General features: G+C 46.2%; 1 protein-coding gene across 1 annotated transcript; it reads right to left on the reverse strand.

Annotated features, from left to right (window-relative positions):
* Nucleotides 1-765: 765 nt before the first annotated feature.
* Nucleotides 766-17,441, reverse strand: pcdh10b (protocadherin 10b). Its single transcript, XM_061080028.1, has 6 exons — nt 14,928-17,441; nt 14,030-14,088; nt 13,777-13,883; nt 4,046-4,262; nt 3,897-3,979; nt 766-785 (listed from the first exon to the last, which is right to left on the reverse strand). The coding sequence occupies exons 1-6, from the start codon at nt 17,439-17,441 to the stop codon at nt 766-768; spliced, it is 3,000 nt and encodes a 999-aa protein (XP_060936011.1).
* Nucleotides 17,442-23,188: the final 5,747 nt, after the last annotated feature.

Genomic DNA, 23,188 nt, shown 5'->3' on the forward strand with positions numbered 1-23,188 from the left:
TTTTCTTACAAAGTTTGAAGTAGATCAGAATAGAGACACCTGACCACATAAACAGAATAGAAAATTCTAAAACTGTGGTATTGCATTTTGAAATGCACAAAGATTTTCCTGTACAATTTGGCGTCTCTCTGCGAGTACAAATGCCTAAAGGGCTCAGTGGCGGTTTCTCCGTGTGGCTGTCATTTCAGTTTGTCTTCAGTATACACATCCGGTCCTCATGTGGTAACGTTTCCCTCTGAGACGTACACATCCGTGCTGTAAACAGGCACACGCAGATTGGACAAGGAACGGCACGAGACCAGAGAACAGTTCCGTCTCTCCGTCACCGCTGTCCTTCCTCCTCCTCTGTTTGTTTCTCAGTCCCGCTGAGACAATGGGGGTCCTCCCAGTATAAGGCTATCCGTCTACCTGCCCGCACCCATCCGTCCGACCCCGTCTCCTCCGTGTCTCCTCTTCCCGAGAAAGGGGTGCCTCCAGAGCCCGGCAGTGATCCAAGGAATTCCAGAAAGGTGGGAACTCTAAGTTCCTCAAAGGGGCAGGGGGGGTCGGTGTTTCACATTTTGTGTGTTGTAGAGTGTTTTTATTTATTCTTATTTTTTTTATTTATTTTTTTGCTGGGTGAGGAGTGATGAGGGAGGGGAGGGTTAAATGGGTTGAAAACGTAATGCTTCTTGTTTTTTTTTGTTGTTCTCTTTTTACAGCCTTGGTCATCAGGGAGTGATTGTGCAAAGTCACGCGGTTTCCGATATGTCCACGCGGAAGGAGCTAGCAAACCCTTTTCCTCGCTGTAGAGAAGTAGAGAGAAACACAAAATGGTTAGCTCTGTGTGAGAGTGAGTGAGTGAGTGTGTGTGTGTGTGTGTGTGTGAGAGAGAGTGTGTGTGTGTGTGTGTGTGAGAGAGAGTGTGTGTGTAGCTGTTTTCAGACATGCACTGAACTTTGGATAATCTTCTGAAATTTTCTGGAGGGGTTATAAGTGAGAACGCATTTTTCTGAGTCAGTTGCTGCAGATATTCTCTGGAGTTTCTCCTTCTAGCCCCCAAAATAAAACCTTGGGATAAAGTCTGAATAAGCCAATGTGAGATTAAAGCAGGGGATGATCCGGACGTTTCACCACAAGCCACTGGGCGTGGTGATGACGTCTGTAATATGCCACAGACACAAAACTATAAAAACAAATAGAAAAACAAATGGTGAAAAAATGGAACAAGGCACCAACGAGGATGTCAACTTGGAAATGTTGGAAAAAGTCTAGACCCTATTGTGTGGACCTTCATGTCTGAAAATGGCTTAAGAGTGATTGTATGTGGGTTGAGTATCAGGTTTGTGTGAGGGATGACGGAAAACCAAACCAAAAGAAAGTAAACCAGTGCTGAAACGGCCTCATTCACACAAAACCTGTGGGTTCACACATGCACGACAAGGGGAAGGAAGTGTCACATCTCTCATCTTGGCAGTCACCGTTCTTCCTTGTGAAATGACTCGTGGATAATATGTGTGTGACCATGTATGTGAAGAAGGGAAGGGGGGTGGGGGGGGGTTCTTGTGATGAGAATGGTGCCATTGGATTCTGGGTGCATTTCACGGCAAGTTTATTTAGGGCAGCAACAAAAGAGGGAGGCCGAGATGTCACCTCCCCCTCCGTCCCCGACTCAATGTTGTCTGAGTTTGATGACGGTAATCACTGTGGGCTCCGACTATCACTGGCTCCGCCCCCTCTCCCACCTCCCCTGCACTCCACCCTCGGGTCGACCCCCGGCCGGGTCCGGCTCCGGGCCTGCGGGTCCAGGGACAAAGAGTCTCTGTGTATCAGTGGCTGACTTGATCAGATTAAGGAGCTTCAGCCTGTATCATCCTTCTATCCCTTCCTCCACCCCAGGCCTCCCCCCCTGTTCTCCCCCTCCCTCCTCCTCTGACTGTTGTTCCCTCTTTGCCTTTATCCTCCCCCCCCAGCACCAAGCAGCCCCCCCCCCGACCCACCCACCCACACATACACAAACACACACTGCGCCCCCACATTCATTAGCATAAGGCCCACAGTAATCTACTTTGAGGGAGGGATGAGTGGCGGCGTTCCTGGGAAACGCAGCGATATTGCGAGCCCTTCACCTCGAGTGCTGCATCATAAGCGCATAATAAGCACCTCCATGGTAACTGTAGAGAGCAGCACGGCGAGAGAAACACGGTGTCCGTCAAGCTGAGGCTGCAAAGTGTACAAAACTAAGTTTGAATTACACACGGCTTCACACTGTGTCTGTTCCTGCGGTTTTTAAATAGCATGGTTTCAGCCTGAGTGGTTTTGTTTCATTTCTCGGAGCTTTTGGGACAGACGAGGTTTTTCAGCCGTTCAGACTCGTGCAAATCCTTTCACTGTGAAATATGCATTGTCACGCCACAGCAATGTTACTCTGCTTTATTATATCATTAGCCCGACTGACTGCTTTTTTTTTAATATTCCATTTGACAGTGTTATATGCTTGTCATCAAACAAGACAGGCTTACATCACCCCAGCTGTTATACCTGACTGATTTCATTAGAATCGTTCAATTGCTGACATATGATTCTTCTTAAGCAGCGTCACACTAAATAATCACCACTGTTATAGTCGATAAATGTTTTGATGTATTTATATTTGTGCTCATCTTGCACAATTGAAATCACATTATTACTGTAATTCCTCATCACTTTGAATACAGTCTCATCCACAACCTGTTTGGCTCGAATTGTGGTTGTAAAACTTGTAAAATAAAAATACTAATAAGGTTATACATGTGTAGGAAATATTTGTATTTATAAAAAAAATGTAAAAATGTAACGGTTTGAGAAAACATCTATAACTCAGACACACTGTGACACTGCAGTCACACACATGATTAGACACCGCTGCAAGCGCCACGCTACAATATGAACATTCTGATGTAAGCAATTAGGTCCTTGTTCTACATCACTTTTTGATTCAGGATAAAAAAGGAAAACATAGCGAATGAATAAAACATTAATTAAAAGAAAAAAAGGCCTTTTTTTCCCTGCTGTTCCGAACAGCACACTGTGGTTTTAAATGATGGCGCTCGGGAAGCAGCGGGGCTCTGACAGTCTGATAACTCCGGCGAGCTGCGTGAGACGATGAGAGAAGGGGCCTCTTCAGGCACCGCTTGACAAAATTATAATTAAGCATTATCACTAAATTGCAGTGATTGAGGATGTATCTCTTTGTGGCCTTTGAATGAGAGTTAAGAAAGAGTAATTCCTTGGGAAATGTGACTTTTCCCTTCTCTTTTTTCCTCCCCCCCCCCCCTCTTCTCAATTATCTAAAACGTTTTTTTTGATCCTCAGCTCCAACGCAATGACGTCTGTCGAATGAGAATGAGATGCTAAGCTCGCTGCCTGCCGTTCTCCTCCGCTGATTAAAAACAGACATTTTTCATTGCTGGGCATAGTGAGAGGGCTAGTGTCTATATTACGGCAGCCATTTTTTTCCATAATGAGACAGAGCTTCCTTAATGCTAACATCTCCACCCACATCAAAGCAACCGTATAGATCATAATTGCTTTTGGCATGTTTCATTTGGAAAAGCCCACAGGCCAGTCGGAGCTGGAGGTTTGTGTGTGTGTGTGCGTGTGTGTGTGTAGTGCGAAGTGAAATGGTAGGTAAGGGGAGATAAGATCATCACAGTCACACATAATGGAGATGCTTAACAAAGAGGGAAGAGTTAGTTAAACACCCAGACAAGAGGGCTGAGAAAGGTCGGAGCTGAAATGAATTTCATGCATTCCTTCTTCCAGCCAATCTGGGGAGGAAATTGAATTTGGAATCTTTTTTTTTCCACCTAATTCGATCAGCAGATCAGGGAGATCAGGGGCGGGCGCTTGGCTCCGAGCGAAAACACAATACTCACTCAAATGAGCCGGGTTACAAGGTGTTCTGGAGCTAGGCAGAAATGCCTCCAACTCTTTCCTCTCTAAGGAGCTGTGGTGGTGTCTGACGTGATGGTTTTGGAGAAGATGGTGGTGATGATGGAGGTGTTGGTGTTGATGACTGAGAGGCGTCTCTTTGCCAAAGGTGGAGAATGACTTATCGGCCGTTTGCTCTGGGCTTTCAAATACCTCTGTGTCGGGGACAGAGTCCATGCCAGGCACGTGGAGGTTGCTGCGGTAGTCCGGCCCCTGGCGCCCGTCGGAGGGCATGAAGCTCGGCATCCAGCAGCGGTCGGAGTGGCCCAGGGCCTTGCACTCCTCCGTGCAGTTAGAGAACAGATCAGCACCTGCGCGTCAGGGGAGGGAGAGAGAAAAGAGAAATGTGGAAAAAGTGTTGGAGGAAGTATTTTTGGAACAAGCAAGACAGTCGAACAAAAAGAAAACACCAAAATGCAGAATAACACAACTCCATCCAAAGTATCTCCTGTAAGACTTTAACTGTTATGTACTCATGCAACTTGGTCTTTGATTCCTCGAGTCAGGATTTTCAGTTTGAACTTGTTTAATATGTAAGCCTCCCACACACACACACACACACAAACGTCAGTATTTGATGGTACTTGTGCTTCACTTCATTGCAGTGGGAACACGTAGGGCTACGTTTTACTTCTATAATCTTTATTTAACTATAAATACTCGCTGCATACCTACTTACAGTACAGTTTAAATAAAGAGCATATGAAATATAAGGAAGATATAGAATCCTTGTGTCTTTTTACGAAAGGGCAAATTAAATCTGCAATTTATCTGAGTTCATATCGAAAGAGGAGAATAACATATAGACATTTAGTTCCTTTCTGTATTCCAGTCAGCTAATTTGTGAAACAGTGTTATTTGATACAGAGGCTGTGACACGAGCACAGACAACGTGAGGGGTAATTTAAAAGGAGGCCGAGAAAGAAAGTATTTTACTGAAATAAAGAAAGCGTCTTGTTGATAATATGTGAGATTGTGAACTCAGGTGAGGACATTTTACATTAAGATTTTTTGTTGTGCAGCCTCCTTCTCCCGTTTTTGCATGTTTTCAACTATTTTGCCAGCTAGTACAACCTTGACCTGTTTAAATCCAAAGGAGAATGAGTGTATTTCAGCCCCACGTTGTTAATTACTGAGACTGTAATTACATTCAGTTTTTTTGGAAACATTTTTGTTGTTAAATAATAAAAAATTGACTAAATGGCACGAACAGTTGTCAAAGCTGTGCAAGATAAGTACTGGACTTTTAAAGGTGAAGTGATTATGTTTATAGAATTCATATTAATGAATAAATTAAAGCAGTCAACCACAGGAAACAGATACTCATGAATTTGAATGAAAGAGCTTTGGGGTACAGCTTGAAAAACAGAAGCAAGCCAAGCAATTGGGAGGCATCATTGTTAAACTGTTTTTTTTGTTCTATCTGTCAAACCAAACCACGACCCAATTACTAATATGAAATAATTCATACAAAATGGAGAGAGTGGGAGAAACTGGTGGGTCAGGAGGGAGCCCACACGCCCGCTCGCGCCCCAGCTTCTAAAGACCAGTAACGCTCTCATTCTCTAACTTCATACAATTATTTATGATGAAAAAAAAAAAATCATTATCAAATGGCACATTTATTCAGAGGAGCCATCAAAAGATGAGATGTGATATTATGTAAGGTAAAAGATTTATTTTCCAAGCAGCCCCACAGCCTGGATTTTAGAAATATTAAGGTCACTGAGGTGTAAACCTTTTAAAGGATTAGTGTCTGTCATATTTTGATTATTCCCTTTTAGTTCCAGTGTTGTGGTCGTGTACATACAAATTAACTTTCCAGCTCTTTATCGTGCGAGTAAATCTTACAAAGTCCCAGAGCAAGGACACATGGGGACATTAATGTGTCTAAGCACCAAACAAAGATATCGAATCTTTACTTGACTTTATTATACAAATTTAATCTTTAATCAGACACAAAATATCACAGGTCAGTGGATGTCTGCTTGTGACCTGCAACTTCTACGTCCAAACATGTGAAAACAATTAAATGGCTTGATGGAATTTACACGACAAAGCAACCGCACGTGTGTGTGTGTGTGTGTGTGTGTGTGTGTGTGTGTGTGTGTGTGTGTGTGTGTGTGTGTGTGTGTGTGTGTGTGTGTGTGTGTGTGTGTGTGCCTGTGCCTTTACAGTCTTCAAAGTTCTCGCCAGCACACTGCTCGTGCTCTCTTTTCAGCCAGGACGTTAGGAGCAAACCACAAACTCAATAGTATTAGATTACCAGCCTGCCCCTGTCCCAGGCCCTCAGTATACGTCAGGCTCAGCCCCTTTTCTAAACCCATTGTCCTCCATGAAAGGCTGGCTGCAGGTACAAATGAAAACCAGTTTGAGCGTGCTTCACTTTCATGTGCACTAATTATTTGTGAGTTTTTTTAATGGCAGGAATTTGTCTGGGAGAAAAGCACCTCCTGTCAGAGGGCAAAGGGAGCCGAGTTAAAGGGGACAGAGTTAGGAGGAACATTAGCCGTTCGGCACAGCTATTTAGGCCGAGTGTAAGCCCTAAGCCAAATTGTGTTTTCATCGGCCCATATGTTTTTTGCACTGGGGCTTAGATCCTGTGTATGCATGTTTTTTGCAGCCTACATCTGCTCGTTGTGTGTGTGCGTCTGAGTCGCTGTTTGGGGCTAAAATCTGTACTGTCCAGCTCGAGCTATCTGCTGCTAATCCCCCTGAATACAGACTGATCGGGCTAAGACTGCTGCCGTCTCACTAAGCAGTGTGTGAGTGTGTGTTGTGGTGTGTGTGTCTGTGGCAGTCAGCAAACGGGGAATTTGCTTTGTTACAAAGCGGATTAATTTGGCTTGCCATCGCTAACAGCTTGGAAAAGTGCCCAGTCTCCTATCGAGAGGAGAGGGTTTCTTATTAAATATTAACCAACATGCCATAAATACACCATCACATTACGTTTTAATATGGCCTCGTCCACCGGAGGAAACAACACAGGGCCGGAATTGATGGGGGGGCGCGACCAAAACGCACGCCGGGCGCAGACCTACGCCGTGAGTGCACCTGAACGCACAGGGAGCAGGAGCATGTGAGCAGCAGAATAAACAAAGAAACAAGCGAAGTTGGACACGGAGCTCTGCTTCCATTACAAAATGGATGCTGTGTTAATTCTCAAAATGGGAACGGGAAATGGCATTTAGACTCAGCCAGAGAGATAAGACTGTCACACAGAGAGCGCGAGCGAGAGAGAGAGAGAGAGAGAGAAGAAAAGACAGAGAGAGAGAGAGGGAAGCGGAGGGTAATTTCAGTCATAAAGCCAAATCAACACATCTTGATATTTCCTGACATTTTGGCTAAATTAGAAGTTCCCCATGAACATGAGGCAGCTTCTATCAAATCAGACAGATAAAAACAGCTCAGCCGTAACACACACACACGGAGGCCGGGCCGGGCTTTAAATATCTCTAAAGGTTGTGAGTGATACAATTATCTCTCCGCTACATCAATTTCCAGCCATATTCTCGGAGCTCATTCATCATGGGTTGGGACGCTCGGTCCGTCTGCGGCATCCCCTGCCCTCCGCTCCCATGTAGAAGAGCTGTGTCAACACGCATCACGCTAAGCCAAACACCGGTGAAGAGGCCGGCGAGCAGGAGGGGGGGGGGCGCTCTTGAGGCGTGCTGACCCCTCGTTTACTTCTGACGCCTCATCTCATCTTGGCATTCTGCACGGCGCTCGCCCGGTGGGGCAAACGGCAGAGTCTCGATAATAACCTTCATTTGGTAATTGGTATGCAGAGGTCTGAAAAAATGAATTACTGATCAGCGAGCTGTTACCACGGCGATAACGTGAACTGCAGGCCTAAGGAGGAATTCATTACGGCAGCGGGGCGAGATGGGAGTGGATTGGGACAGAGGGGGTTGTCGGGGGGGGGGGTTTGGGGGTAAGAAATTGGATAAGCGTCTTGACTCAATCTTCTCCAAGTGCGTGACACTGGCTATATTGATAATATGTACTTTACACAATGTAGCCGGACTGGAGACGGGCCCTGAGGTGACTCCCTGGGCTGCAGGAGTGGGGCTGCAGGGCCTGGCAGCAAATGAGGAGCACTTTAATTCCACTGCGATTTCATTTACCAGGAAATGTGCCCATCACAGAATGAATGAAATGACCTTTAACTTGTACCACAGACAACTCTACAGTTCAACATCACACCTGCAACACAAACAGTGCGAAAAGCATGGAACTGGTTATTTTCTTTAATTGTGTCCAAGGTTCTCTCCAAAATCAGCTCCTTGTTCTGAATATAATCAAATACAGATCTGTATTTCTCCACCTGAACTTTTAATAACAATTCTCAAGAACTGTAGGCTACCTCAAAATAATTCTCAGCTGTTTTACTTCACGGTCTTTTATCCTAAAAGTTGGCAGATATTGTTATTTGGTTGATGTGCTCTGATACAAGTTATCTCTATTGCACCTCTGTCCATCCTGGAAGAGGGATCACTCACATTTGGATCTCGCTACGTATATTTTTAACCTTTATATTGGAGGGTGTTTTATTTAGTTTTTTCCTCACTCTAGTCATAGGTTAAGGGCAGAGGATGTTGCACCTTGTTAAGCCCGAAGAGACAAATAGGGATTTATGAATATGGGCTTTAACATTCAATTGATTGACTTGAATATCTGTAAGAAGGAAAATGTATGGACACAAGAGAGAACATCTATAGGCTTTTTTTAACTGAATAATACATTTACTGAATTCTTTCCTTTGCATCTTGATGTTGTATTCACACACTCAGATAAAAAGGATGCTTAAAATGTTGGCTTTATGTATTTCATTTACATATTACATTTCCATGTTTCCTTTTTTATAAATTCAATGTAATGGGTGACATTTAACAAAGTGTTTTCTATGATGTTAAGTTAGTGTGAATAAATGAAATACTTAAATAGTTTAATCTTATACATATATATATATATATATATACATATATATATATATATATATATATATATATATATAATATAAATATTACCCTATATATTGAACTAATGTTAGAAATGTACTTTGAACTTTCATATGTAATTTAAATACATAAAGTCAATGTTTTAGGCATATTTTAGTCTTTTTTTCCATTTTACATCAGTATATCCTTTATCATATTAAAATAATGTATCACAAAGTCAATAAATAAGACCACTGGAGTGAAAGTGCAGTTGATGGACAAGAAATAAATGGTTCATAATTCAGCCTAATGGGATCATTTTGAAGGCAGACATATTCTGTTCTTACTCAAGTCAATTACTTCTTCCACCACGGTCGGTCCTCATAACCTGAATCCCTTCAGGCTCTGAGACAGAATCAGTTATTACTATTCAATGTTCTCACTCTGGGCTGCAGCACCTTAAGCTACAATTGGGTTCTTGTGAAAATACAAATAGGTTCCAGTGGCTTCTAACACGTCTCTGCTGAAGCATGGCAGACCTGACACTCGTGCACTTACAGGTGTACCAGGAAAAGGATTGGCCTTCCCTGTGATAGCACGTGATGAATATTTTACATCGACAGGTCATACAATGATGGTGGTCGTTGTAGGAGTGATAGAAATATTTAATGCAGCAATTATAATACGTATAATACTAAATACAATATTTATGCATTTCTCACCACTTTCTCTGCATTAAAACACGCACCAACGCTGAAATCACGGAGCCTTCGCGTCACATCTGCTCTGCCTCCGCACACTGCAGCGAGCAGCAGCATAGACAGGGGGACAGAGTCCTTCCTGCTCAAATGCTGCCTTTAATAATAGGTTAATACTAATCATCACTTTGGTCGTTTACATGTGAAAAAACTATAACCAGTTGTAACCTACTGCAGGTTTTCATGTGCTTGGTCCCTCTAGATTTTTGGAACTACGACAGTTTTCACAACCATCCCTGCCTGTGCTCCACACAGTTCAGAGTATGTGTGTGTGTGTGTGTGTGTGTGTGTGTGTGTGCTCTATGCCCTCCCGCAGCATGTGACCCTTTCCTCTGCTCACAACTCCACGGCTTCGTCAGTCATTTCCCCTTCCTGCTCCCGCTCCCGCTCCTGCTCCTGCTCCTGCTCTGGACCGTTTACAGTGAGTGCAACATGTCTCTCCTGCTCCAGCTCCTGCTCCTGCTCCCGCTCCTGCTCCTGCTCCTGCTCCTGCTCCTGCTCTGGACCGTTTACAGTGAGTGTAACATGTCTCTCCTGCTCCCTCACAGCAGCACAGCAGTGGGGGACGTTTTCACTCATGGCCGTTCACACATGGAGCAGGAGAGGGCCACTATCTTATCTTTAAATCAGTGAATAATGAACCTGTGTGCAGCAAATATATTCATTAAATAAATTAATCTGATTCTTTCCTGCATGACGTATAAAGAAAATGAAAAGAAAAGACTTATATAATAATCATCCGCTTACAGTGATCAATTGGACGTGGACAGATGAATCCTGCATTCGACCTTTAATGAAAATCCTCCCTCTCTCTCTCTCCCACACGCTCTGTCGCTCTTCGCCGAACACTGCGACGCCTTGAAAATAACCTTGGCGCTGATCAGGCCAACGAGGAGTTTGTTCCATGTATTGGATACAAAATGATTCAAATGGGTCAGAATCAAACAGAAAAAGACAAGGAAAGGTTCCTGTGAGTTTGTGCTTCCTGTTTATGTGTGCATTACAGGTGATTTCTGGACTGCTAGTGCATCCTTGATGTGAAAATAAGCCGTGTTGCTTTTGATCAGGGAACAAGCGAGCAAACAGCCTGGAAATGTTGGCACGACAGCAACATCAACAACAACAAAAATAAAATGATAGTGCAGTGAGGGTGAGCAGCACCATCCTTCTCTGCGAGGCCAGTTTTATGCAGTTGGAAGCACATTCAAACAAATCGTATCTCCGTATTTCTCTGCCAGTATGTAATGATAATGCTTTAATTCTCTGTAGAACAAATTTAGTGTAACAAAAAACCAATGTGCTCCTATAAATCTGATTATATGGAGGAAAACGTCTCGGTGGAAGCAAAACTTCCAGTCCTCCTCTTCCTCCACTGGTCTATCCATTAAGTCCCTTGTCAAAGTCGGGCGAAGAGGCTAACACGCCATCGTGATGGATGACATTGACACGTTGATTTAACATTAGCATTTATTAAACACTGACACAGTTCGAGTGTTCCCCTCGCTGCTGACAAACTCAATTAGCACACAGGGAGGAAAGCCTGTGTTCTTTTCCCAGCATTGTTGGAGCAGAATGGCGGAACACTAAGCCACGCTATCAATTATCCTAATCAAACAAAGACTTGATGCACAGCAAATAATCTGTTTAAAGGCCCTAAGCTGCGTGATAACGCTGCCGCAATGTAACTGTACTCCACTCACCACGCCAAGGGTACTCAAAGTCAGCACTGACGTGCGGCTGATGTTCTGACCACTGCATCACAGCTGGATGTACAGAAGCTTCAGATCTGTATGAACAGTCCAACACACTTGAGACAGAACTTATAGCAGCTGTCCGGCCTGAGTGGAATACAGAGGTAAAACCTCATCTCCCTACTCAAAGGACATCAACTACAACTTCCATACTAGATGATCTGTTTTTATATAACTCTTTCTAGTCTTGATGGCCACTAAAATATATTACAGTATAAACTTACCCATTCACATATTTTCTCACACATCACTCATACACTGCCGGGGCAGCCGTCAGGGACAGTTTGGGGTTTAGTGTCTTGCCCAAGGGCACTTAGTCACACAGGATCAAACCGCAACATTCTGCTTAGCAGACTACCCGCTCTACCTCCTGCCCACAGCCACCTCTGTAACATTTACTATACTGGAATCAAAAAATTCCCTTTTTGATTCCAGTAGATTCTAGCATTTAACAGAGCAGCTAACGTCTCTGTGGCACAGAATATCAAAAACGGTAGCATCGAACCAGCAGCTAATGTGTTATGTCTGACGATCATGATGAATTATTCTTTAGTCAGAAAGATCCTGATTTAATTTTCAATCCGATCTTTCAAAAAAATTCCACTAATAGACTTGACTGTCTTGTTTAGACCGGGGGCTGCAGTGTTGGTTATTCAGTTTTTTTTAAAAGAAAAGAAAAAAGAAGGGCTGGCATATTTTCTCTATACAAACAAGGGACTGACGTATTTGAAGCAGGACTTCATCTACATACAGCAGCTGCTGCTGGTGCCACGCTGCTGAAAGAGGCCAAACTGTATTTGCAAACTGAACCTGAAAAGACGTCCATCACTCACAGAATCAAAAAGCTGGCACGGATGTTATTCATAGTTTTGTATGATTTTCTTTCATCAGGTCAGCTGCTTATGCTTAGACTGACAACTCTAGCATTTTCTCAACTTTGACTTATTCAGTGGGAGGATAAAAAGGGTTTGTATTTTCCTACATGAAGCTTTAGAAGAATATTTCCATGTTATTGATACCAAAAGCCGAGGATGCATTTCCAGCCAGTCCCACTTGGGTAAAAGAGTGAGACTATTCAAAACAGAATATGAACTCTGGCTGGCAGCGTTGACATGAAATGCTAATGCACTCGAAATAGGACAACTCCATCCAAATAAAGGAGCTGGAGCTGGCTCAGTCCCGATTAGGAGTAAAGAGGCTCCACAGTGATGGAGAAGAAAAAACCTGAGCTTATTAGAGCAAAAAAAAAGAGGGTGGGGCAGGGAGGAGGGTTCCGCTCTGTGCCTTTCTGTTTACTGATGTCTGTGTCACCCAGCCAGTCTACAGGAGGAACCGTGGAAGTGGCAGGGAAACTTCATTTGGCACTGTGAGGACCAGACACGATGACAGGCTCCGTCCACAGACCCCCCCCCCCGCCACTGAATGAAGACATAAAACCACCATTCATAACTCAGTGGGGCCCTATTGTATCCCCTCGGATGGGTTCCTTTAGACAGGGAAGATTAAAAAAGGATGGGCACGGAAGGATATACGGTCAGTGAGAAAGCGAGGGAGGGGAGAGGCATAGAGCGAGTGCAGTCGGAGAACAACTGAATGAATTAATGCATTAATGGATCTAATGAACGGATGAATCGCCTGTTTTGTTTGCTACGGCCTCAACCTATTTGGTCCGCATCCCAGCGCTCGGCCTCATTAAAAAGCCTGTCACGTCTGGTGGAGTGGTCTCCAGCTCCGAGTGGCCAAGCTCACAGGGAGCCGGCCTCCTCATTAACGCCGACACATATTTACAAACACACAGCGCCGGGGTTTCGCTTTCTGCTCACCGACATTAAATCATTAGTGTGTCAGAAGAGAAGCCGCCTAATGTACACATTAAAAAGGGAGCTCCTCAGAGGCGGCTTACAGGATTCTGCTTTAACCTTTACACATTTTCTCCCTTTTCATTCTTCTATTCAAAGGGATGTAACAGGAAATCACAAGCCACCGCGGCACCGGGAAGAAATTAGGACGTACTAAAGTACAACGCCCTCATCATAAAAGCTGATTGTCGGACACACTGAAGTGCTTTTAGATGATGCTGACTTCAGCCATGTGTGATGCTGGCTATAATTAAAAAGTGCTTTCATTTACACAGCCCCACACAATGAGCCGCATGTGAGCGAGAGGAGTCCAGAGTTCAGCACTGGAGAGATGGGCAGCAAATTGCTCCCGGCTCCACACACCACATGCGTATAAGCAAAGCCTACCCCAGTCCTTTAGAAAACTGACGGCCACTGATAGGCCCTTTGGAAAAAAATTAATAAACTGATAGCAGGAGGTGAAAAAAAAAAGAATCACGTCATAGACAAACCCAGCAGAGCAAAGGGAGTTTCTTACCTGAGGAATGGCCTCGATTAGTGGCGTCGTGGTCGCTGTCTCCCTGCTCGCTGTCTCCGTGGCCACTGTCTTTGGAGCTCACCAGGTCGGCCTCCTGGAACGCCGAGCTGAAACCAAAGATATCACTGAATTAAGTTTTTTACAGAGATTAAAACCCCCTTACTAATATCACTGGCCCCAGTGAATCGACCAGATAGTTTATTAACAGGTGGACTGAACACCGCGTGCAGGCCGAGTCTCTCTCCATATTTACCTGTTGACACGTCTTGGCCTGTCGACCAGGTAGCTGAGTTCAGCTCGTTGGTGTTTGGTCTGAAAGAGAAAGGGGAGGGGGGGGGGGGGGGGTCAGTGGGGGTCACTCTTACACCCTGTGTAGCATCATTAACACATGGACATGAGGAGAACTGATAAACAAAACATCACCACCCTCCAACCACAAATGATGCAACCTACACAGTGCCATTGATTGGTGCTATCTGTAAAATGACCCTGTGCTGTTCAGCCATCGACCATTACCCCCCCAACACACACACACACACCGACACACACACCGACACACACACCAGAGGATCGAGCACAATTCTACAGATATGTTGCCTGGGCGGCAAGATAAAGTAGTGCACCGATTCAGGCTGGCACCACCAAGAGATGCATCTTTGTTCTCGTGCAACTCAGCAACATTGTGACCAGTATGCTTAATGCAAACACTCCTCTCCCCGGGGACTCACACACACACGCACACATACACACACAGCAGCCAGCAGCTCTGACCAACCATACACTGCGTCTATTCTCATCTTATTTTCTGGCTTTTTTTATCATTTCAGAGCCATGGGAGCTAAACATGATCATGCAGTATTGACTTTTTCCCAGCTGAGCTCCCTGAGGACTAAAGGTAACATGTCAGCAACCAGTGCTCTAAACACTGGGTTTGGTTTTATGCTTTTCCTGAGATAAGTCACAGCAGCATTCTGTATAAGCACTTCATTAAAAACTCCTCAGCCCTGCTGCTGATCTGGGGGAGGGGGGGGGGGGGGGGGGATCAGGAATGGATTCAAACAGATCCTGAGAATGAAGCAGGCTTTTTACACATGCTGAGGGTCTCTGGATGGAGGGGGAGTTAAACTGTAAGGTATGAGAGGGACTCTTACCTCGCTTGATAAAATGCTGCCGTTTGATATGATGTCAGGCTGCTGGTCTGTGTACCCTGTGACTATGGCCCCGCACGGGTTGTGCTCGGTGTCTGTGCTCCTAGAGGGACTACACGGCTTTAGGAACATGAGGTCGGTTTTGGCAGACTCTGGAGTCAGACATACCTGGTAGCAATAGTTCTGGTTTTGGTGGTGGGAGCCGAAGCTCCCGGACTCCTCCACGGGGACTTGAGTGGAACTGGGTCCACTCACGTTAACAGCGCTTTGCACCAGCATGATATCCGACTTGCTGAGCTTCTTCTTGCGCGCCCGGCCCTGGTGCGAGCAGCAGGAGCTGCAGCCCAGGCAGCACTCGCTGCTCAGGCAGGTGTAGAAGTTGAGCTTCTTGTCCTTCTGGCAGCGCACGGCCAGCACGATCATGACCAGGAGGAAGATGAAGGAGACGGAGCCCAGGGCGATGATGAGGATCAGGGTGAGGTCCAGGGTGCCCTCCTTGGCCTTGGCAGCGCCCCCCCTGTCCCCGCTGCCGTGGCCCTCCGCCACACTGTCCACCAGCACGACCATCACGCTGGCGCTGGAGGACAGCGGCGGCTGGCCGTGGTCTCTCACCTCGATCAGCAGGTCGTACAGCTGGTGGGGGTCCCGCTTGACCGAGACCCTCCTCGCCGTGCGTAGCTCGCCCGTCCTCCAGTCCATCCGGAACATGCCGTTCTCGTTCCCCCGCTGGATGCTGTAGGAGAGCCGCGCGTTCTCGCCGTCGTCCGCGTCCATGGCCACGATGCGGGTCACCAGGTAGCCCGGCTCGGCGGAGCGGGGCAGCGGCTCCCGGGCCGTGCCGTTCTTTCCCAGGGGGGCCAACACCAGCGGAGCGTTGTCGTTCTGATCCACGATGATGACTTTGACTGTGGCGTTGGAGGAGAGCTCCGGGGTGCCCGCGTCTTTGGCTTGGACCATGAAAGTGAAATCCTTCAGCAGCTCATAGTCGAAGGACCTGAGCGCGTACAGGTAGCCCGTCTCCTCGTTGATGGACACGTAGGTTTTCACCGACATGCCCTGGATGTCACACTCTAATATGGAGTAGCTGATGAGCGCGTTCTGCCCGATGTCCGTGTCCAGAGCCGTCACCGCGTGGATGTACGCCCCTGGCACGTTATTCTCTGTCACATACACATCATATATGCTCTGCGTAAAAGTGGGCGCGTTGTCGTTCTCGTCGGACACCTGGACTCGGATGGACTTGCTGGTGGTGAGGGAGGGGGACCCTTTGTCCCGCGCCACCACCGTGACCGAGTAGGACTCCGCCAGCTCCCGGTTCAGCGGGCCGTCCGTCAGGATGGTGAAATAATTCCTGAAGGAGGATTTTAATTTGAACGGGACGTCACCGAGGATCTCCACGTCGATCTGACCGTTCTCCTCCGCGTCGCGGTCCGTGACGCTCAGCAGCGCGATCACGGTGCCGGGGGCCGCCTTCTCGCTCACCGACTCGGTGACGGTGCTGAAGCTGATCTCCGGGGCATTGTCGTTCAGGTCGTGGACTTTGACCAGCACTTTGCAGTGCGCGGGCACGGCGTTCGGCCCCATGTCCTTGGCCTGGACGAAGATCTGGTAGAGGCCGCTCTCCTCGAAGTCCACCTCGGCGCGCACCTCGATGCGCCCGGTGCGCGGGTCCATGCTGAACAAGTCCTTCACGCGGCTGGAGATGTGGTTGCTGAAGGAGTAGACTATCTCCCCGTTCAGCCCCTCGTCCAGGTCGGTGGCGTTCAGCTGCAGGACCAGCGTGCCCACCGGCGCGTTCTCCGGGAGGCTCACCGTATAGACGGGCTGGTCGAACACCGGGACGTTATCGTTGGAGTCCAGCACTTTGACCACCAGCAGCGCGGTGCCGGTGCGCGGAGGCTGCCCGCCATCCACCGCGGTCAGCACGTACCTGTGCGCCGCCTGCTGCTCCCGGTCCAGCGGCTTCTCCAGGACCAGCTCGGCGAACTTGTTCCCGTCCGCTTGGGTCTGCACGTCCAGGTAGAAGAAGTTGTTCGTGGTGATGTCGTATGTGCGTAACGCGTTGGAGCCCACGTCCGGGTCGAAGGCGCTCTCCAGGGGGAAGCGGGTGCCCGGGGTGGCGCTCTCCGAGATCTCCACCGTGATGTCCGTCTCCGGGAAGCTGGGCGGGTTGTCGTTGATGTCCACCACCTCGATCTCCACCCGGAACAGCTCCAGCGGGTTCTCCAGGAACACCTCCATGTTGAGCTGGCAGCTGACGCTCTGCTTGCAGATCTGCTCCCGGTCGATCTTCTCGCTCACGAACAGGACGCCGTTCTCCAAGTTCACCTCCAGGTAGGGCGTGCGAGAGCTGGGCACGACCTGGAACCGGCGGGAGGCCAGCTTGGTGAGGTCCAGTCCCAGGTCCTCGGCGATATTCCCCACCAAGGTGCCATGGTCCGCCTCCTCCGGCACAGAGTAGCGTATCTGAGCGAGCACTCCATCCGTGATGCACAGGACGATCACTAACACAATCATCGCCGGAAAAACAAGTGCACTTGGGTAGAAAAGACCATGAACCGTGTTATCCTCTGTTAAGGGACAAAATGTCAATTTCCATCACATTTAAATCGGGATGTAAAAGTCTCAAAAATGCGTAAAAGTCTCCAAAAAACGCGTAAGGCATCCAGAAAAAAATCTGTCCCGTTAAAAGAGAGGCATCTTGTAAAAACAGAGAAATAGTTAAGATGACTGATGGAGCTTTTCTTCTCTCTTCTGGCTCCACTGTCTTGTTCAGCTGCGTCCCGGAGAAGCTGGAGCGCACATTCCAGTGAAGCGCGCTGCGGCTGGAGTGATGCGGGCAGTCAGGAGAGGAGTTGAGAAAAAGAAACCATAATCCATACTAGAAAAATAGGAAAAACATGTTTCTCTCAGTGGATAAATGTGGGACTTGGCCTCTTTCCTCTTGTTCTGCCCGTGTCTCCTCTCGGCAGCCTGCGCCCTCACTGCGGTCTCCTCCACTCCACTCTCCACTGATGCTGTTCACTCAACAATTTGCTTCTTTTTTTTCTCTTCCTCCCCCCGCGTCGCACCTCCCTCTCTCAGCCCCCGCGGCTGTAAATCACGCTGATCGCTCTCTCCCGATTGGACGGCGGTGCTGCCTGTCACCCTGCGCTCGGCCCATGGGCTCCCTCACTGTCTCTCCACCTCCCTCCACCTCCCTCCACCTCTCTCCACCTCCCTCCGAGCTGGGACTCGCTTCTCTCTAGAATACCTGACGCTGGAGAAAACAGGGAGAGAGGCTGGACATTTATTAGCCTTAACCCCTCAGCTGCCACATCCCGGACACAGTCCCCACCTGCCCCCCGTGATGCAAAGCCCATCATCTAATGAGGGGGGGGGGACTTGTTGACTTGGTGGCCCGGGTTGTGTGAGCCCCAGGACAGGCCGTGTAAATCGGGTTAATGCATGCAAATGTTGTGATATGTATGCAGTGAATCATTCGCCATCCATGCGTCGCTCTCAGGGCCGTGCGCTATAATTACATCCTGTAGTCGTCAGGTTCTTCTTCTCTCTCTGTGGCCCACACGGCAGCGGGACGGCCAGGGGAGCGGAGCATCTGCGGACTTCATGCGACACCTAGCGGCGCCAGTGGGAACACATCGGGTGTGATTCACATCCAGGACCATGGCTACGTGCGTAATGATGAGATAGTTAAAGACGATACAAGGAGCGTGTCAATGATGCGTGTGCCCGTGGACGGAGTGGACCGGATGCATGGATTTCAGTGAGAGAAGCAAACATCTGGATGCCACTTCATGAACGTCCCTGCATACAGATGTGATTTTTTAAAACCAAACTCTGAGGATGGATCTATTCATGCAACCACTCCTCTGTGATGTGGATGATTCCTTCCTCCATCTCCAACCTAAACTTAGTTATTTATTAAACTCAGGTATTTCAACTATTTTCACAGTTTTATTGTTTTTGCTCTTTTTTCTAAAAGCCCTGATATAATTTATCCCTATTTCTATTTATTTACTTGAGCATTGTATTGCTCTTATTTTCGAGCTTTTTATCCTGGATTAGTTTTTGAAACAATATCAGACAAAAAGCTGAAAAACTAAATAAAGAACAATTGGTTTTAAAATGTTCAATTGTAAAGCACATTTAAAAAATAACAAGAGTTGACTAAAGAACAATGAAATAACAATAAGAAAAACAGTAAAATAATATATTGAAAAATAATAATAGTTTGGACATATTACTGTATATTGCATAAAACATATGATAAAACGATCCCTTGGTCCCCAAACTGACTAACACAGAATCACATGGCCCTGATCAGTTTTATTATGGAACCTTAGATGTTCAACAAAAAGAGAAACACACAGAGCTGAAGGTCAGAGGTCAAAGGTACCACCAAAGGTGCCAACGTTCATACTGATGTTAGAAAATGTTAAAATGCTTATTAAAAACATACAAAGCAATACGGAGCAATAAGAATTGAAATGGGAAAGCAAAGTTACACTGAGGAAAGGGATCAGGCCTTAACAGCAGCACAATAACTGCAGACATAAACAGTACACAATCAGACAATTGAATAATCAATATTAATAAAAGACAGGTCAAAGAACATCAAGAACTACCAAAGTAGTTGTGTATCATAGAGTTCTTGGTCATGAATTCAGCTGGAGAATCAATTCAGATGTAGAAGAATTAAGATAATTGAACATGGCATGAAATGGATGCATATTGATTTTACCATTTAACTGAAAATATATGTATAATAGAGTGAATTGGTACAGGACGCCAAAGCAATATCAGACCTCCATTATATGTCTAAGATAACAATTTAATTTTTGTCTATGATTCTGAAATGAAAACGGTAGATGAACTGCTAAGAATCACAGAAATAATGGCATTTATTTTTAGCTTTTCCAACCCTTCTTTATCTAATTTACTGAATGGTAGTGTTTCTCAAACGAGTTCATTCACTAAAGGTCTAAATGGTGGAATCCTCTGGATCCATGTTGTCCCGTTTGTTCTTCTTCATGTCTCCCTGATGAGGGCTGGTGGAACAACCAAAATATATAGCTGTTTTTATTTGAATTGCTTGTGCTCGCCATGAATCATCTCCTCTCTGTGGACCTTCTCTTGCTACAGGAAAGCGGCTGCCTTCATTCATTAGCTGTGTGAATTTAGCGGAGTTAAGGAGGAGAGCAGCTTATGTCAGACCGAGGGCTCCCCCCAGTGAGCGACTGCAACACTACACCTCACACACTGGCGCACCCCAGTGTGGTCCTTCTCTCACCATGCCCATTCTGCCCACTGTGCTGGAGTCCAGAGTGCCAACAGATTTGTTTCAATGGGAAGCAGCGAGTCAATCACACACACACGTGATTCACACTGTCTGCAGAATTACAGAGCCTCACACTCAAACAAGCCACTCGAGGAGAAACATGAATTGACCCCAAGAAGAGATTTTCTAAATCAAGTCCCATAAAGTCAGTGGTGCAGTCAGACATGCATCACCGTCTGCTCAGATAGCTCGAGCGAGACTGGAAGCCAGGAGGGTGGGGGTGTACCGGGGCTTTCTGTATGTGCAAATCCACACGCTCCACCCGGACAAATCTTTCGGGCTTAAAACATAGCACTTCAACTGGCAATCACTGCCTTTTGGTGGGTAAAAATAGTTGCCATTTTACACATGGAAAGTTTCTCATACACTGGAGCAGACACACAAAAAAAAGCCCAGCATCTAAAAAGGCTGCCCTAAAGCAGTTCCACCCATAAGATAATTAGACCAGGAGATAACAGCATGTAAGGCAATCAAGTGTTACAAAGCTACAGGGACCAGAGAGCATCGTCTAATCTAAATCTAAGCACTGTCTCTCCTCCTGTAAGCTTTAACAAGCACACCATCAATTAACACGCAGGAGGAATCACTCCTGTGGTGTGATACTCAAGGTAAATGTAGATAGATGTCGGGGAATAAACAACTTTTGGTCCAATAAAAGATTCCACAGTATCATAGAATAGCTTCGGCAATCCCGTGGACTGTTTTCAAAGTTCATTCTCAACCATCGGGAGTGTGATTTAAATCCAATTTCGTTTCCTGCGCTTGTTTCCCGTGGCGTCATGGTTTGATAGTCTGGACTGGGAGCGCCTTGTGTGCGAGCATGTAAACACCAGACAATGGGCCAGAGGAACAGATTGGCCATGAAGGAGCATAACTCTGAATGACTGAGTTGAGGGCGCAGGCCTAGAAGTCGCTGAGGCAATAGTGACTTGAATTGGATTCTTGATGAGCAGCGGAGTGACATGTGCCCTTTCAGGCTGATTGAAGACCAGACTCGCCGCCACATTCTGGACCATCTGTGAGGGTTTCACTGTGCATGAAGGGAGAGAGGCAGTGCAGTAGTCGAAGCAGGAGATAATCATGGCCCGTACCAAGAGTTGGGTGGCATACTGAGTCAGGTGATGCCTGAAGGTTGTTTCTGTAAAGTGACATGAGGCATGGGGAGAGGACAATAGCTGGCAACCGGGTTTCTCACAGCTTTGGTTTGAGAATCTCTTCCCAATGAAGGAACGGTTTGTCTATGAAGTTTTTTTATGTGAGTAGAAATGAAAGGAGATGAAAGTGGTGTCCCTTTATCCAAAAACAGATTAACCAGTGTTGTCATGTTGTGCAATGCCCACCAGTTTTTATTTGAGCAAAACCTGGCCTTGGTTTGATTGTTCTTATTATCACCAGCCCACTGACGGAAAAAAAACCCAAGTACAAGAGCCACACAAAGAGATACACAACTCGAACTGAAGTGAGCGACAACAGATGTTGACAATGAAACGAGCAGAGATCCTGCATTCAGCTGAGCAATCATTTGTGAAAATCCAAAAAGAAAGAAGATAAACCTGAAATAGACAAGCTTCAAATCTTAAGAGGGGACGGACCAGTCCAGGTTTTCACAAATGAAAATTCACTGACCACAGGAAGAAAAAATAAAGACAGTAACTTCCATTGTGATCGTGTTTCTGTTGTGTGGCTTTGCATTGCTGTTATGGTTTTCCCTCAATGCAGAGATGTTGTGGCATCTCATACAGCACTACTATATACTCATACCTTTTCACTGTGATTCTAGTTCAATATTCAATGTAGGGGAGTGACGTTTCAGTGCAAGAAGCACAAAGTTGTACACTTCATTTTGGAGGTGGGGAGTGTCATGGGGAGCTGGAGTTTCCTACATGTGTCCTTCATACTTGTTCTGAGAGATGACAGGTTTTATAGTGTTATTATGTAGAATATATATAAAACCTGTGACGACCCCCTCAAGCAGGCTTCTCCCTACAGTAGCATGATTGGAAGAGTTTGGTCATCGTGTAGATTCACCTCACCTGGTCGGGCTGCAGTTTATAAACTGTTGGCAGTATAGGCGGTGGACTAGTGGGAGAAACTTGGACTATGGGCAGAAAAGGTCTCTGGTTCGTCTCTGGTTCGTCTCTGGTTCGACTCCATGGAGAAACAACAAAAAGACGAACCTGGATTGGACTGTCCAAAAATCCAAGAGGATTCTCCCTACCCTGTCTAGTGCCCCTGAGCAAGGCACCTTACTCCCCCAACATCTGCTCCCCGGGCGCCGTACATGGCTGCCCACTGCTCTGTGTGTCCTGCACCAGATGGGTTAAAAGCAGAGGTTTTATTTCCCCTTGCATGAGTGTGCCTGTGCATGTCTGTGCATGTGTGTGGGATAAATAAATGTATCTTAATCTTAATTAATCAGTCAGTTAGTCCCACATCCTATTTGGGGATTTTGCATGATTCATGAACATTGATGCCCCACCAAAACTTTTTTCGTCTTTCACAAACACAAATATGTATGCCTCCTGAAAGGAATAGTCGAGGACTTCTGATACACTTAAAGGGATAGGTCACCCAGAAATGTGTATTATTAGACCTCAACTGTCGCCTCCACAAGTCTTAATACATCTCATAAAAAATATCTAAATAAAACAAAAAATTAGGCCAATCCACTGTCTTAATGATTAGATTTCATTGATACTCGGACAATGCTGCATCAGTTGTCCCTAGTGTCACTAGATAAATCAATCAATCAAATTGTATTTGTATAACTAATATTCAAAAATCACAATTCATGTCATAGGGCTTATCAAGGTGCTACATTCTCTGCACTTAACCATCAATGACAGAAGGAGAAACCACCAAAAAAAACCTCTTTAACAGGAGAAGAAAGTGATTTCTTTGCTCAGTGGGTAGCAACCTGACT

This window comes from Limanda limanda, chromosome 10 (genome assembly GCF_963576545.1).
Source record: "Limanda limanda chromosome 10, fLimLim1.1, whole genome shotgun sequence".
In the NCBI taxonomy this organism is placed as follows: Eukaryota; Metazoa; Chordata; class Actinopteri; order Pleuronectiformes; family Pleuronectidae; genus Limanda; species Limanda limanda.

What these genes read in the sequence shown, in the direction of transcription:
- pcdh10b (XM_061080028.1), bottom strand. Translation starts at nt 17,441, where the DNA reads ATGATTGTGTTAGTGATCGTCCTGTGCATCACGGATGGAGTGCTCGCT. An exon ending in TCCACCTTTGGCAAAGAGAC is followed by an intron (nt 3,980 to 4,045) that starts GCCTCTCAGTCA and finishes CCATCACGTCAG; the next exon opens with ACACCACCACAGCTCCTTAG. An exon ending in TTGTAACCCGGCTCATTTGA is followed by an intron (nt 786 to 3,896) that starts GTGAGTATTGTG and finishes ACTTCTCTACAG; the next exon opens with CGAGGAAAAGGGTTTGCTAG.